The sequence below is a fragment of the Andrena cerasifolii genome, chromosome 3 (genome assembly GCF_050908995.1).
Source record: "Andrena cerasifolii isolate SP2316 chromosome 3, iyAndCera1_principal, whole genome shotgun sequence".
NCBI classification, from domain to species: domain Eukaryota; kingdom Metazoa; phylum Arthropoda; class Insecta; order Hymenoptera; family Andrenidae; genus Andrena; species Andrena cerasifolii.
In genome coordinates, this window is record NC_135120.1 from 4838909 (window position 1) to 4852815 (window position 13907).

The 13907-nt window shown below is 39.5% G+C and overlaps 1 protein-coding gene across 1 annotated transcript in view; it reads left to right on the forward strand.

Annotated features, from left to right (window-relative positions):
* LOC143366993 (uncharacterized protein KIAA2013 homolog) overlaps positions 1 to 9688 on the forward strand; it is a 29183-nt gene extending 19495 nt beyond the window's left edge. The window contains exons 4-7 of the mRNA XM_076808559.1: positions 15 to 253; positions 3683 to 3910; positions 8884 to 9158; positions 9218 to 9688. Coding sequence (XP_076664674.1) covers positions 15 to 253; positions 3683 to 3910; positions 8884 to 9158; positions 9218 to 9405 — 930 coding nt within the window. The 3' untranslated portion in view covers positions 9406 to 9688. The remainder of the gene's footprint in view (positions 1 to 14; positions 254 to 3682; positions 3911 to 8883; positions 9159 to 9217) is intronic.
* Positions 9689 to 13907: the final 4219 nt, after the last annotated feature.

The window sequence follows — 13907 nt, forward strand, 5'->3', positions numbered from 1 at the left end:
GTAATTTATTGTAGGCAATGAATAAAGCAATTAGAGCCCAGCAACAAAATTTGAAAGATGATCATATTAATCTGTGGCAAAGTTATTGGCACACAAGCCTTACCATAAGTGATTCTAAAGCTGATGGTGCTATTAATGGTCATAAAATAAATTCAACAATATATTACGTGCTATCACAAATTTCGAAGGGTATTCCAGGTGTGGAGAAAAATGTAGCCATGAACGAAGGTTGTTATCGTGGACATCATACCTTGTGAGTAACAAACCATTCTAATACACGGTGTCTGAAAACAATGAAACAGGCCGAAACACGCATATTTCTTATACCAAAAGAAATCGAATAATGGTCTGAGCTTCCTTTCTGAAACGTGAGCAGTTACAAATTAGGAATTCAATTTTTGTCGTGCGCTTTATTATGTGCCATATCTGTATTCTTTTTCATTCATGTATACGATGAATGTTTCACGCACTAAAATCACCCTTTTCGTTTATGTTTTGAAATACATTTGTTTTGCAGTCAAATAAAATGTCCTCTCCTTCATAAAAGTAAAAGAATTTGTTATGTTGTGTAATCATACCAAAAACTTCTGTCTGCATATCAGTGACTTACTTTTATGGTTTGCACCAGGCCCGATCAACTCGTTGCTTCTCACACCATTTTTCGGTGAGCAACAGCAGAGAGTGTTCAAAGGCACGCAAGACACGCCTTCGATAGCAACAGATCCGTGCTGGAAATTGTTCGTCAGTGTACACTCAGCTCAGTCGATTGTGGCTGTGTGTTTTCGATTACATCACGTGGGAGGCCTTTTTCTCGCGAATATTTGATATGACCTTCATTTCAGGGTCGTGTTGGACCTGCGTTTGCCCCATAGGCCACTGATCCATTGGCGATTACATTCTGGGCATTAGGAAAGGGGCCCATTCGGCAAACGAAGGCGTAACACGGCCGTGAAATGATGGCACTCAAGGTTATGAGGCACATTTTCCCCTCCAACCTGCCAGAGTATTGCTTACATTCCTTGGTTTACCTCATGTGGCCACCCGAGGTCCCTCCAGCCGAGTGGGATTTTACTACTGGTGTCTTTTGTTCAAAACCGAAAAATCTGGAACTTTGATACCATTTTTCAAGGTGATCCCGTCTCATTTCGAGGTTAAAATGGTATCAATTGATTCGTCTCGGCGAGATCTTTCCAATGGTGTATAGCAATCGCGGTACGCGCGTAGGTCAGTAATCCCCTCTGGGACATAACAGTGTCCTTTGGGTATGACAGAATTGGATGTCTTTTACATAATTTACTTCTTCATTGTGTGAAAGGCAATTTGCCATTCTGGGTTCCAATTGAAATCTATATTCTTCCGAAGTAGTAGCTAGGGGTGTGCGAGTAACCGGAATTTCTGGGCTCAGCTGAACTCGGTTCGATTGCTCGAGCCGAGTTGAACGTTTGAATATTTCGGGCTGCTTAAAGTCGTCGAACTATTTGCAAAAAATGCGAACTATTTGAAAAACTCAAGCGGCTTGAATATAAAACGGCCCTCATAAAACTTCGAGGTACTTGGAGATGAATTTTTAGCTAAAAAATTTTTTAATTCAGGGGTCATTCTGATTAGCGCGCCGATAAATTCAGTGATTTTCAGGAATTTATTGCGAAGACAGGAATTATAGTAATGGAATAAACCTTTTTTCTATTGATTAAACTACATTTCTACAATAAATAAAAAATATAGTAGTAATAAAATTATTGCCTTTAAAATGGATTTGCAGGCAATTTTGATGACATGTTTAAAAATTCATGCCTCGCTCTGGAGGTGATTTCAGCAGTTGGACTTATCTCGATCCAAAAATACAAACAGGTTCTTGATCAGTACGACTGTCGCTATGGCCCGAACTAGAATAAATGATTTATCCTTAAAATTAACAAAATGGCGGGCAAAATACAAGAATCAATGTATTTCGGCTGTGTTTTCTGTGCTATTTTCGATTTTAAAAGTAGGTTAGACTCAACAGAAATACTTGGTTGTAGTACCGGCCAGAGGCATAGGTGTGTAGAATAAGCAGTTCAATTTATAAAGCAATCGATTCGATAGATTTTGAGATTTTACCTACACCATGTGAAAAATTGACGTTTCGAGAAAAACGCGTTCAAAGTTTTCATCTATAGAGGCCCAGCCTCTGTGCTCCCTACAAAATGCCTATATAGAAGCTAAAATAATTAGACTTTTTCAATGAAAATTTAACAGTATATTCTTGAGGATATATACTTTCGAAAAATTTGGAAAAAAATCAATTTTTTCAAACCGTCTAACCAGAATGACCCCTTCATCGTAAATATTCGAATTACTCAAATTATTCGAATATTTATGTATTTACTATCAAATACTAGTCTAACTAGGTATACGGAATACATATATGTATAAGACGTTAAGTAATGTTTCTGCTTTATTTTCATGGGTTCATGAAGAAAACATATTTCTTTTACATACTCAGTTAATAATTTTGTTCGTTGAGCAGTGACGACATTTCCTGCTCTAGAAAATAATCTTTCACCTAGCACTTGAGTGGCAGGTATTCCCAGGAAGTTGTTTGCTATTAATGCTAACTTAGGAAACCGATCGTGATTTTTTTTCCACCAATTTACTATGTCTGTATTTGCTGGCACAATTTTTTTGGTTAAGTATCGTGTGGCTTCGGCGGTTACATTTGATACTTCATCATCGTTTACATCCTCCGCACTTATGGTCATTAAAAATTACGAAAGATTCGAAGGTTGGGACGGCGCAGAAAAATTATTTATTCATAAATCTTTGTATCTATCGGATACTATCGTGATATCACCTGTAATGTTTGTACTCGCTGTAGATTTATTTCCAGATGATCTTTCCATTTTTATCCCTTCGTTATTAGAAAACAAGAGTATCTTATTTAGTACAATGTGTAATAGCTTTCGTTGCTGCATATCATCTAACAGTCGATTTTTCACTCGTGGATCAATGAGTATTGCGAGAGGAATGGGCTCACAAGTACAGGTAAACTGAAACCTTTGTTTAAAGATTGTTATTGTATTCTTAATGAAATCACGAAACATCTCGTTCGAATGTTCTGCCGAAATGGATTGCATTGTTTGTTCTATGCTAATGACTAAAGGTAGATACCGTGAAAGAGTTGGATATGTTTCGGCACTCATTATTTCGGTGGCTTCTTTAAATGGTTCCAGTACTTTGACGTAGTAGTTTAACATCTCGCATTCTCGACTTGTTAGATTATCAGGCATTCCAAGCTCAAAAAGAATTATACTTAGAGGAAACTTAAGTTCAGTTAAACGTTTCATCATATTCTACTGGAAATTCCAGCGGCTGCCTATATCTCCAATAAGTTGAAGTGGTACTGTATTTAGACAATGCGTCTCTTGTGGTGTCGACCCCAATAGTTTTGCACATGCTTTCTATTTAATATGTTTTGCCTTTGCGAAGTACAAACAAAAGAATTACAATTACATTTTGCTTATGTGGGTAGTTGGATTCCTTTATTATTAAGTCTGTGACATAGTTTCTTAACGCTCCCCTCGGCTGGTGCCCTAAAGGAGGTCGCCCACTAAGCCGAAGCCCGGCGAAGCGAAGTGCTCTCGTGCGAGTTGTTCCATCCACCCTATGTTTGTTCGCAGAATTCATATTTTCACCTTTTCAGGGATGCACCACGTTTATGGGAAGATACATCTTCTATTGACGGTGTAAATAATGTAGGTGAGGCATGGTTAATAACACTCGAAAAACAAGGATGCCACCATTTAATGACTGGGGATCCTTCAGCCGTTCAACAAGCTATTATTTTGAGCCTCGGTAGTCTGCGTTTCAGTAATCAGCATCTCGAATTTAACATTGATCCACAATATCTTCATCGAGATTATTTATTCAGGTATTGTAAAAAGATATACATCCTTATAGAAAGTATTGCAAATCATTTGATTACATTTAAATTTTATAAGACTTGATATTTACGCAATAATAAGTACATATATATTAAAAGGACATGAATAATACGTAAATTAATAAATATAAGTAACTGTTTCTACTTTGTTTTCTTACTATTATGAAAAAGATAACTGTTCATAGCACTGCGAAGTAACGACAATGATTTTATAATAATCACTTTTTGAAATTGTAGTTAATAGTTTGCTGAGTATTGTTCTTACAGTCAGTAAAGCGACTACGATAATCTTTTACAATTTGTAATACGTACCTATTGTTTTTGATTCCCGTTTTTTGTTACTAATTTATTATAATGTTCTATTAATTTGACTGCTCGTTCGGTCGTATCATTAATTACTTTTAATTGCTTTTCCCCAAATTACTTTTAATTGCTTTTTTTCAAATTACTTTTAATTTATTTACAATTTATAGTCCTTTATTGTAGTTATTATTTTCGGACTAGATCAGGCTTGGGAATTTAATGATATTTTTGGCCCAGTTTCAGAAGCAACGTCCTCTTTCTCCCGTCGCGCGTCTTGGCCTTCGCGGCGGCCTAGGTGTTTGGAGCGCCTCAGACCCGTACCAAATGAACCGTGCGTGGCGCCTTGGGGCGGCATTATATCAATAAGTTTCCACATGGTCCCAGACAGCACGATTTCCGATGCGTTTTTGTTTTGTCAATGCGCCACGCGGTTTACGTGGTACCAGTGATGCCAGAACGGTGGGTTTTGTCCCACGGCCGCTACCACCACTCCACGACCAAGCGTATCCCCTCCTAGCGTCCGTACCGCACCACACAAGCATACCCGTCCCTCCATCCGTGTGCCGTACGCGCTGCCTGGCCACCGCTCTCCGGCGAGAATTCGTTTTCCCGACATCGAAGCGCTTGGCGCGCAAGCGAAAAATCAAGACTTCAAATCCCGGTACGGGATATTACTGTTTTTTTTTAATTATTCACTAATTTCTCTTTCTATATTCTCAGCAGACTAAAGGCTTAAAAACTATTAATTTACTAAGCATTTTCGAAGCTTGATTTGCTGCTAAAGTGCGATCCTCTTTTGGCTTGTATCGCACCACTCCAAGCGTAAGTACCCTACCTTCTGTCAGTGTGCCGTACGAGCGACAGCTAAACCATCTTGAAACGTTTGCTGTCTGTCGCAATGGAATAGGGCAGTGTCCGATTTGAAAATCGTCAACTGTTTAAGTAAAATATCGTCGTGGGGAAGACGAGCCTTAATTTCATTGCTTACGGTAATATAAAATCGTAAGCAATTTTCGCGGAAGGAGGAAACTTCAACTTCTGTCATTCCCTTGCTTGTCGCATCTTCCAGGAATTCCTCACACTGAGGGCCTAGATCAACTTGAGCCAGAGGAAGTTGATTTTGTTTAAAAGACAAATCTATTAACTTGATATAATTAAAATTCTATACCAGAAGGGGTTTTAAAAATTATAAATGACATTATTGCGACGGGTACGAGACCAGTCGATATTGTTTTCAAACCTCATTACAGTAATCTGGGGTGCGAGTGGTAAGCCGACCGTAATCGCGGAGCGGGCGGCTCGCTTATCTGAAACGGAAATCACCGATTCTGTAACTGCTCATTATGACGTGAATTTTAAGGAGTCCATCCTAGAACGGCGCTTATTTTGTAAGTAGAATTTCAAGGAATTATTTCTGTTCATGTATACAAAAGGCAGAAGACCAACATCGTACATTAGCCTGCTGCGAAAATTCTTTGTAAATTAACAGTTTTCAAGATTTTATTCTACTGAGAATATAGAAAGAGAAGTTAGAAAATAATTATTGAAAAAAGTAGAATCTTCGCATTGAGGTTCAAACCTCGATGAAATGAATTCTCGGCGGAGAGTGGTGCGATACAAGCCAAAAGAGGATCGCACTTTAGCAGCAAATCAAGCTTCGAAAATGCTTAGTAAATTAATAGTTTTTAAGCCTTTAGTCTGCTGAGAATATAGAAAGAGAAATTAGTGAATAATTAAAAAAAAACAGTAATATCCCGTACCGGGATTTGAAGTCTTGATTTTTCGCTTGCGCGCCAAGCGCTTCGATGTCGGGAAAACGAATTCTCGCCGGAGAGCGGTGGCCAGGCAGCGCGTACGGCACACGGATGGAGGGACGGGTATGCTTGTGTGGTGCGGTACGGACGCTAGGAGGGGATACGCTTGGTCGTGGAGTGGTGGTAGCGGCCGTGGGACAAAACCCACCGTTCTGGCATCACTGCGCGGTACGGCCTGAGGCGTTCCAAGCACCCGGCTGCCGCGGGGGTCATAACACGCGGCGGGAGAAAGGAGGCGTTGCCTCCGAAAATCGGAATTCGTAAGCCTGACGTAGAAGATAGTTCCATCTGTGTATATTTTAAAATATCTTCGCGGAAATTTGTTTGTTGGAATTCGGCACAAAGCTATGATACCTTCTAGTGCCTGCAATAGTGTTTGCCGTTTTAAAACAGTTTTCTAATAAGATTGAATGATCTTTCTGTTCTTAGTTACAAAAGTGAGAATGGTGTTTTTGATATTAATTATTGTCCACTCAAATAATTCCTTTGCGGACATAATTTGATTTTCATATGGTCTTCGTAAACTGACACGTACAGCAAGCCTTTTAACGGTTTCATCCTAGACGTATTTCCACCTGAGAGGAATATCCTCATACCTAAAACAACAATACGTCCACTCAAACGGAAATAGTTTTCGGCATATCTTATTACATTCCGATTTACGTCTCATTTCGCGCTGCCTACTTGAATCGGGTACACCATGGCTAGTGTTCCTGATTTCTCGATATTTTTTGTTTCTCGAGAAATCAGAAATCAGATCATACTTCTCGAGAATTCTAGACAATTCTCGAGAAATTGAAAAAATATTACAAAATTTAAATTTTTGAAATAAATAATGTTGATAATATTTATCAAAAACACAAGAAACCTTTAACTAATTGTTCATTCCTGTCTAATTTGCACAAATCTTGTATAAATGAAAAAACAGATATTAAATATAATTGATATATTTATTTATTTAATACAAAATTTGTGCAAAGTGAAACATTACTTTTTTTTTATTTTAAAATGTTTTTTTATTTGTTTCTTTTTTTGTGATGAAATCTGTAGCTGTAGAAAACTTTGTTTCGTTTTGAGTGGATGTTGACTTAATCGTATGTAGCATATTCAAAAGTTATGGTAAATTGGGTGTCCTTCCAGTGGACTCAAAAATATGAAATTCCTTTGTTAAAGTCCGGAATTTATCATCTTCTTGGTTGACACTAATCTCTTGGAGGCTCTCTGCGATTGCTATCTCTAACTGTTTTCGTAATGGTAATTCTTCATTTTGAGGACCCGTAAATTTTCCAGTGTTTTCAGGAGAATCATGGTTACTGTTATATTTTCCGAAAAGTCTAGCTACTTAAAAATTGTTTTGCCGTTATATACATATCTGTCGTAGATATTAAATGACAAACGCGTCTTTCGAATCTTTTTGAAGAAATTCTTCATTACCTATGCAACAATTTTATAAGGGATACAATAGATTTGTCTCTTCTTTTCGATATTTCTTCTTTAATAGCCACAAGAAACTCATTACTTAATTCAGTAGGTATACCATTTTTCTCAATTGTTAAACAAGAATTTAAGAGCATCTTCACCAGCCAATAATGTCGAATCTTCTCTACTGAGATTTTCTATTGTAATTCATATAGGTTCTAATGCTACTAATAAGATTTATTATAATTTGTAGATGTGTCTATACGTTCGCGATTAACTAGTAATATACAATTTGAACTAACTAAAAATTCAGTTCCGAAAATAAATGGGATTTATAATAATTTTCTTAGACTTAAGTTTCTCGAGAAAAATAGTATTTCTTGAGAAATAAGAAATAAGCATTTATAAAATTTCTCGAGAAGGAACACTAACCATGGCCTTTGTCGGCGTGCCCAGACTACAATTTTAGTGTCCGGCAATTAGGAAAGTCTAATAGATAGGGGAAAGACCACATAATAAGAACATCATTTTTCACCATTTTAAAAACGTCTGTAAGCACGAAGTTGAATATAAAAATATTTTTATCATTTGTACGTTGCAAAAATCATTTGCAGAACAATACAAAAATTTAGTAAGAAAGTCCTATCCTTTGCGATTAAAACAAACTGAGCACGAAATGTGTATGTTTAACAGTTTTGGAGGTAAAAATTCATGTGAGAAGGCAGTTGCCGTAGAAATCGGCTAAAATTGTAAACTTTAACAACTTGTAATTTTTGTAGGATTTCGAATTTTTAGTGACGGCGAAATCGCGTTTATAGTATTTTCATGTTAAATTTCAGGGCTCTTGGAGTACGTTTTCCTGTCACACCATCAAACCCACCTTTTACACATATTATTTTTTTTATAAATTGTAACCATTGAAGAGGGTGAGCTAGAAAAAGTTCGGAGGTCGAAAATTAAGGACTCTACTGTAGTACTACTCTAGTAAACACGCCCAGATAATTGTGCCAATGTGCAGTAAATACATAAGTATATACTTAATGTTAAAGTTTTAGTTAATTTCAATTATCTAAAGTGAAAAACGGTATATTGTATTCTGATTGTAATTTACTAAAGCAGGTTGCTTACTGGATTTGGAATTGAGGGTTCGTACGTTTGATATTTTCTGGGAGCTATATTTATTAATTTGTTTTGTTCTTATTTTAAATACTGAGGAAGGAATGGAATACGTAATTTTATACTATCAAACAATGGGCAAGAATTATTAAATAATATATAGTACAGATAATCGTATAATGGAGATTTACATTGTACCTATGTTCTTTTTTATTTCAAAGTACTTCATATGGATGTTTGCAATGCTTTCTTTACATTGATTCGATAATGTCAAATGATATTCATACATGCATTTCTTATGTTTTTTAGGAGAATAAGTTATGGAAACGTAACTCATTTAAACATATCTGTAACAGTTAGAGAAGACAACCGTGCAGTTTTAGGAGTAGCTTTAGATAAAAGTGACAGTGTTTATTTTGGCTGCGATGCAGGATGTTTAGATGCACCTGTTTCCTTAAGTCAGTCATATACAAATTTTCCAGTGAAATTAACGAAACCACTAACAGCTATACTATATATAACGTCTGATTATCAACATATGCAAGATCTGCGAAATGCATTACATGTTCATGCAGTTGACGACGGTTAGTATAAATTTGAAAGTTTATTAACAACAATGAAGTAAATATAAATTTTCTTATAGCACCGGCACATGATCATCATGTGATGGCTTTACACAAACATGGGCATCAACTTGGAGGACTACCAACACTTTTTTGGATTAGCATATGCTTTCTTATAATTGTGTTCCATTTGTTCCTATGTAAACTTATTATCAATGAATATTATGGTCATCAAGATAAACAAAAAGTTAGGTATAGTAAGTTGTAACTATTCTATGTATCTGTTACAATGTGCATATGTATATATCTGTATGTAGTTTTATATACCTAATACTCTTAGTATTAGACTGTATAATTATATATACTTAAGGTAGATAAACTAGCTTTATATTATTAAATTTTACAATACGAAATGTCATAAAAACCCTTAAAATAACTTTTTCAAAAATGTCAATGATATTGTCGTTCAAAATACAATTGTATTTTTATACCTTACATTTGCTGATGGACAGAGTTAGGCGTTTTCAAATAAACTTTTATTTGTGCGTTTATTTGACTTAATTTTATTCAAAGAATCTTCAAACACTTTTCGAATACAAATTCAGTCGAATGAATGGACGAATAGAACTAAAGTAATGATTCCATATAAATGACAAAATTCCTCTACGATGTAAGTGACTTTCTAGTAGTTAGCTAGAATAGGGTTCTCGTCGCTGATTTCAATGACTTTGAAATATGTTGTCAAGGTTATGTGGTCATTCTGAATATCTATTCCCTACACATATAACCGCCGCGCCGCTTTCGTTTTCGAGATATGCGCAGAATACTCTGATCAGTAACTACTGATTGAGGCTACACTTGATTAGTGGCCCCCCATGAGGTTCGGGGTAGCAAGCTCCTGCTACATAGGCCCTTCCGGCCCATCTTGTGCTTGCTGCCCTCCCATCGCTTTCCTTCGAATACGCGATTCAGCGGAATCGCCTCGCGCGTGGCAGTCACGTTGTGCCGAACCGCGATGCGATCATAAGGACACCGCGACCGTCGTCGGCTGGAAGCGCGACTTCCAAATAAGGAGCGATCTACAACTGCCGATGGGGCAGTTTCCTCATTCGCGGACGATTGTGCGAGGCGCGGCTCGCAAGCGGAAGACTAGATAGACGCAGTTGTTTTAGGGAGTTCCATTGACGACGAGCCGACGTGCTGTCCAAAACCGCGATATCGTCTCCGCGCATAGTTTTTGTGAATCGCGCTCGGCCGAACTGGCCAGGCGAAGTGTATCTCCATTCCGACACATCGAGAAACGGCATGCGCCGGGAGTGCAATTACGCGCCGTTACGGACCATCGCGATCGCGAAACCGTATAACAGAACGAGAGTGAGCCAACCAGATAGACGACGAGTACACGGACCTCTGTGCATTACTCGAGGACAGCGCAAATGACCACGACTTTCGCCAAGTTTCAGCGACACGCGAGCGACAGTAGAGACGGAGCGCCGTCTCAAGAGTATGTCATTATTATTTCTCTGTTTTTTCTAAGAATATATTTCACATATTATCGTTATTCCTAAAATTCCCATTGTACAGCTTTATTCAATATCCCTTTCTCTTTCCTCTCCCTGGTAAGTATAGTCAAGGCGTGCTTTCGCACCTTAATAGAGCGCGAACCCGACAGATCATTCCAACCGCTCGGGGTAATCTGTAGAAGGTCTCTTTAGGACGTAACACTCAGTCAACCGAGAATCGCGCAGATCCGCACACTTCTGGGGACAGTGTAACGAGTTAGAACGGTGGGACGCTGATCTTACCCTCACCACTCGCGCCTGGCGCGGCCCGCTGCTACCGAGCACGGCCGCGAGATGGCTGCGCGCCGAGCGGCGCTCTCGCTCGCGAAGTTCGCCTGGCGCCGCATATAAGTCAGCGCGGCGGGCCCGCCAGGCAGAGTGTACCACGAGTGTTACAGGCGAACGGTCAGAACTCTCCCAGCGATCTCTCGTATACTACAAGGTATATCACTGTGTCTTTTTGGATTCCCCTACCTCCACGGCCCCTAGAGGGAACGCGAGTTCGCCGACCTCTAGACGCAAGTCGATATCCACCGTCAATCTTAGAGACAGGATTCGCCTGCCCCGGACGACAATCCTACAGTCTCCGTATCTCCTGCGGGTTTTACCCACTGGGCGATCGGACTCAAGACTTTTCCCGGTCAGGGCCATTGGTGGAGACCACAGCCAGGGCACCAGAACGACCACCCCCGCTTTCCTTCATCACCTCCCGCCGACTCGCAACGATCTTCGCGCCGCGACCGCGTCCGCGACAACCCAGCGCCGGTGCGATAGATTTAGGCGCAGTAGGCTAAGGTTAATATTACGCCGTTACCCTCTTGTAAGCCAACATAGACCTGGCCGGGCTCTGTTGTACACGCGACTCAATAAAAACCCGTTCAGCCAATTCACCCACCTTGTTCACTCGGCCACTCTACCCCCCGTCCGGTTAGTAGCCGTTACGAGATACGGTTACAACAGGACATATGTACCAACACCAGTACCTGCAAGGGCCCTTTCAAGGCCTTGAATGTACGCGTACGCTACATAAGCCAGGAGAAGTGTGTACGTATACGCGATGTAGTAGTAAACAAACCGTTTCAACCAACTTTTGTCCTGGAATCGGTAAGAAGGAAGTTTTTGCGGGTATAGCTGCCTCCAGTAGACATCCGTGCAGGCGGCTCTGGTGCGTTTGAACGCTAATAAGCACCGTACGTTGAAATAATAATGAATTTATGAATCATGTGCCGAGGATAGCTCGAAAGTAACATCAAGGCTTCTCCGTCAGAGGCGTTGATGATATATTCGAGCCACACAGCACCAGCATTGGTTCAACTTCAAGCTAGTCGATAATTGTAGGAGATACATAGTTGCCGATACGTATCGAAAGTCGTATAGCGCTGTTGCCGCATTTCCCCTATTACTATTTTGTCGTCAGGCAGGCTTGAATGAATCACGGCGACGCGGCTGGAGATTAGAGATGATGTTACGTGAGGGTGTTAAATTTTAAGCGACCGAGCGGTTGAGTCTAATTTTCCTCACGCAACGCTTAACGAATTAAAGATTTTAGCAATTTGCACGTATTACGCGCAAAATCAGGATTGTTTCGGGGTACGGCTTTTGTCTACAACCAATACAGGTTGCCCAATCAGGATGTGGTACTTTTGGAGAGACTGGTTCGAAAGAAATGAGACAGATTTAAGATGAATGTTACCATGTATTACAAAATAAGAAAAAGGGGAATTAAAGGTGGAACATAATTGGGGAATTTACATGGGTTTTAAATAGAGTCGTTAAAAATTCACATAAAATTAAATCGCCGGATTTAGAATTTATAATGTTCGGTTCGGTTTCGGAGATTACAGTTTAAAAACGGGTTCCAGAACCAGGGTACGGCGAATACGGCCTTGAACGTTAACCGATAAGCAACAATTGAAGCCCATAATAATTTGACGATAATTAACCGAGGGGAAACCCCGTAACGCGTAATGGTTGGATCAATTATCGTACGAGTGATAAATTTTGTGCATTTCCTAATTGGAAATGCTTTAAATATGCGATACCCGCGGAAAGAAGGTAAGATAGTCTATCGAGGGAGAATTCCCGTAACACACAATGGTTGGATTAACTGTCCCCTTCGTACACGGGTAACATGAAACATTTTTTTATAAAATGGAAAGATTCAAATGGTCAACTGTTGAATATAGTAACGTACTTTAAAAGACTCACCGACCTCGCACACGTAGATTGTTACAGTTTAACGAGTACTACTTCCCTTCTTTCTTTCGCCAGAGCGCTCTCTCTCTCTCTCTCTCGCTGGCGTGTGCGTGTGTCTCTATTATGTGATCTGGAGGGTGCCTGCGGTGCACGATATTTAAGCAGAGGGCACCGCACAATACGCTGATGTTAAGTGTTAGCAGTTTCGCGTAAGATAATCTGGGTTTTAATTAATATATGTAAAAGAAACAGTAGTTGAAACAAGAAAACGTATATAAATGAGTCTCTACGGGGACTGAGTCTTTCCGTTGTCTCACGATCACTCGGAACTCCAGCTCAATCACTATTTTTACAAACAGCAATATGTCCCTCGGACGAATCAACTGCGCACTACGCGACTTGCTAGCTGACTGCCCCGAGCAATCACAGGGTAGGCCCGAGCACTCGGGACTTTGAAACAAAGAGCGCCAAAATCGCTGACTCTGCACCTCATGCAAATGGGCCCAACCGTCGCTCGCTCGGAACGTTCCCAGCATCTCGGTGCCTAGGTTGCTATCGCGTCCGACGTTCTAAGAACGTCGACGACGTTGGCAGATTTTCGCATGGAAGGACGCAGTGGCGTAACGACTCCCATAAAATGATTATTATATACAGTGAATGGGTACTGTGGGGGCGCGATGTGTATTGGTTGCGTTCTAGTGTCTCCATGTGCTGTGCGTTCGGTGTGAGTTTTTCTTATATTAAAATTTTAATCCATTTTCATCAATATAAAAGACATTTGTACTATTTTCCACACGCTAAGGATATACAGATATCCCATAATTCTAACACGGAAAATTGTCGTCCAGTACCGACAAACTATCAGTAAATTTTTAGGTCTAAATGATTAACAATGTTAATAAAAAGGCATTTAATTGGTACAATACAAGATTCTTTTCAAATTTTATTTGTACAATCATCGTAAGTATAATACTTGTGGAACGCTCACAATCCACACACAGCACACTCAAGC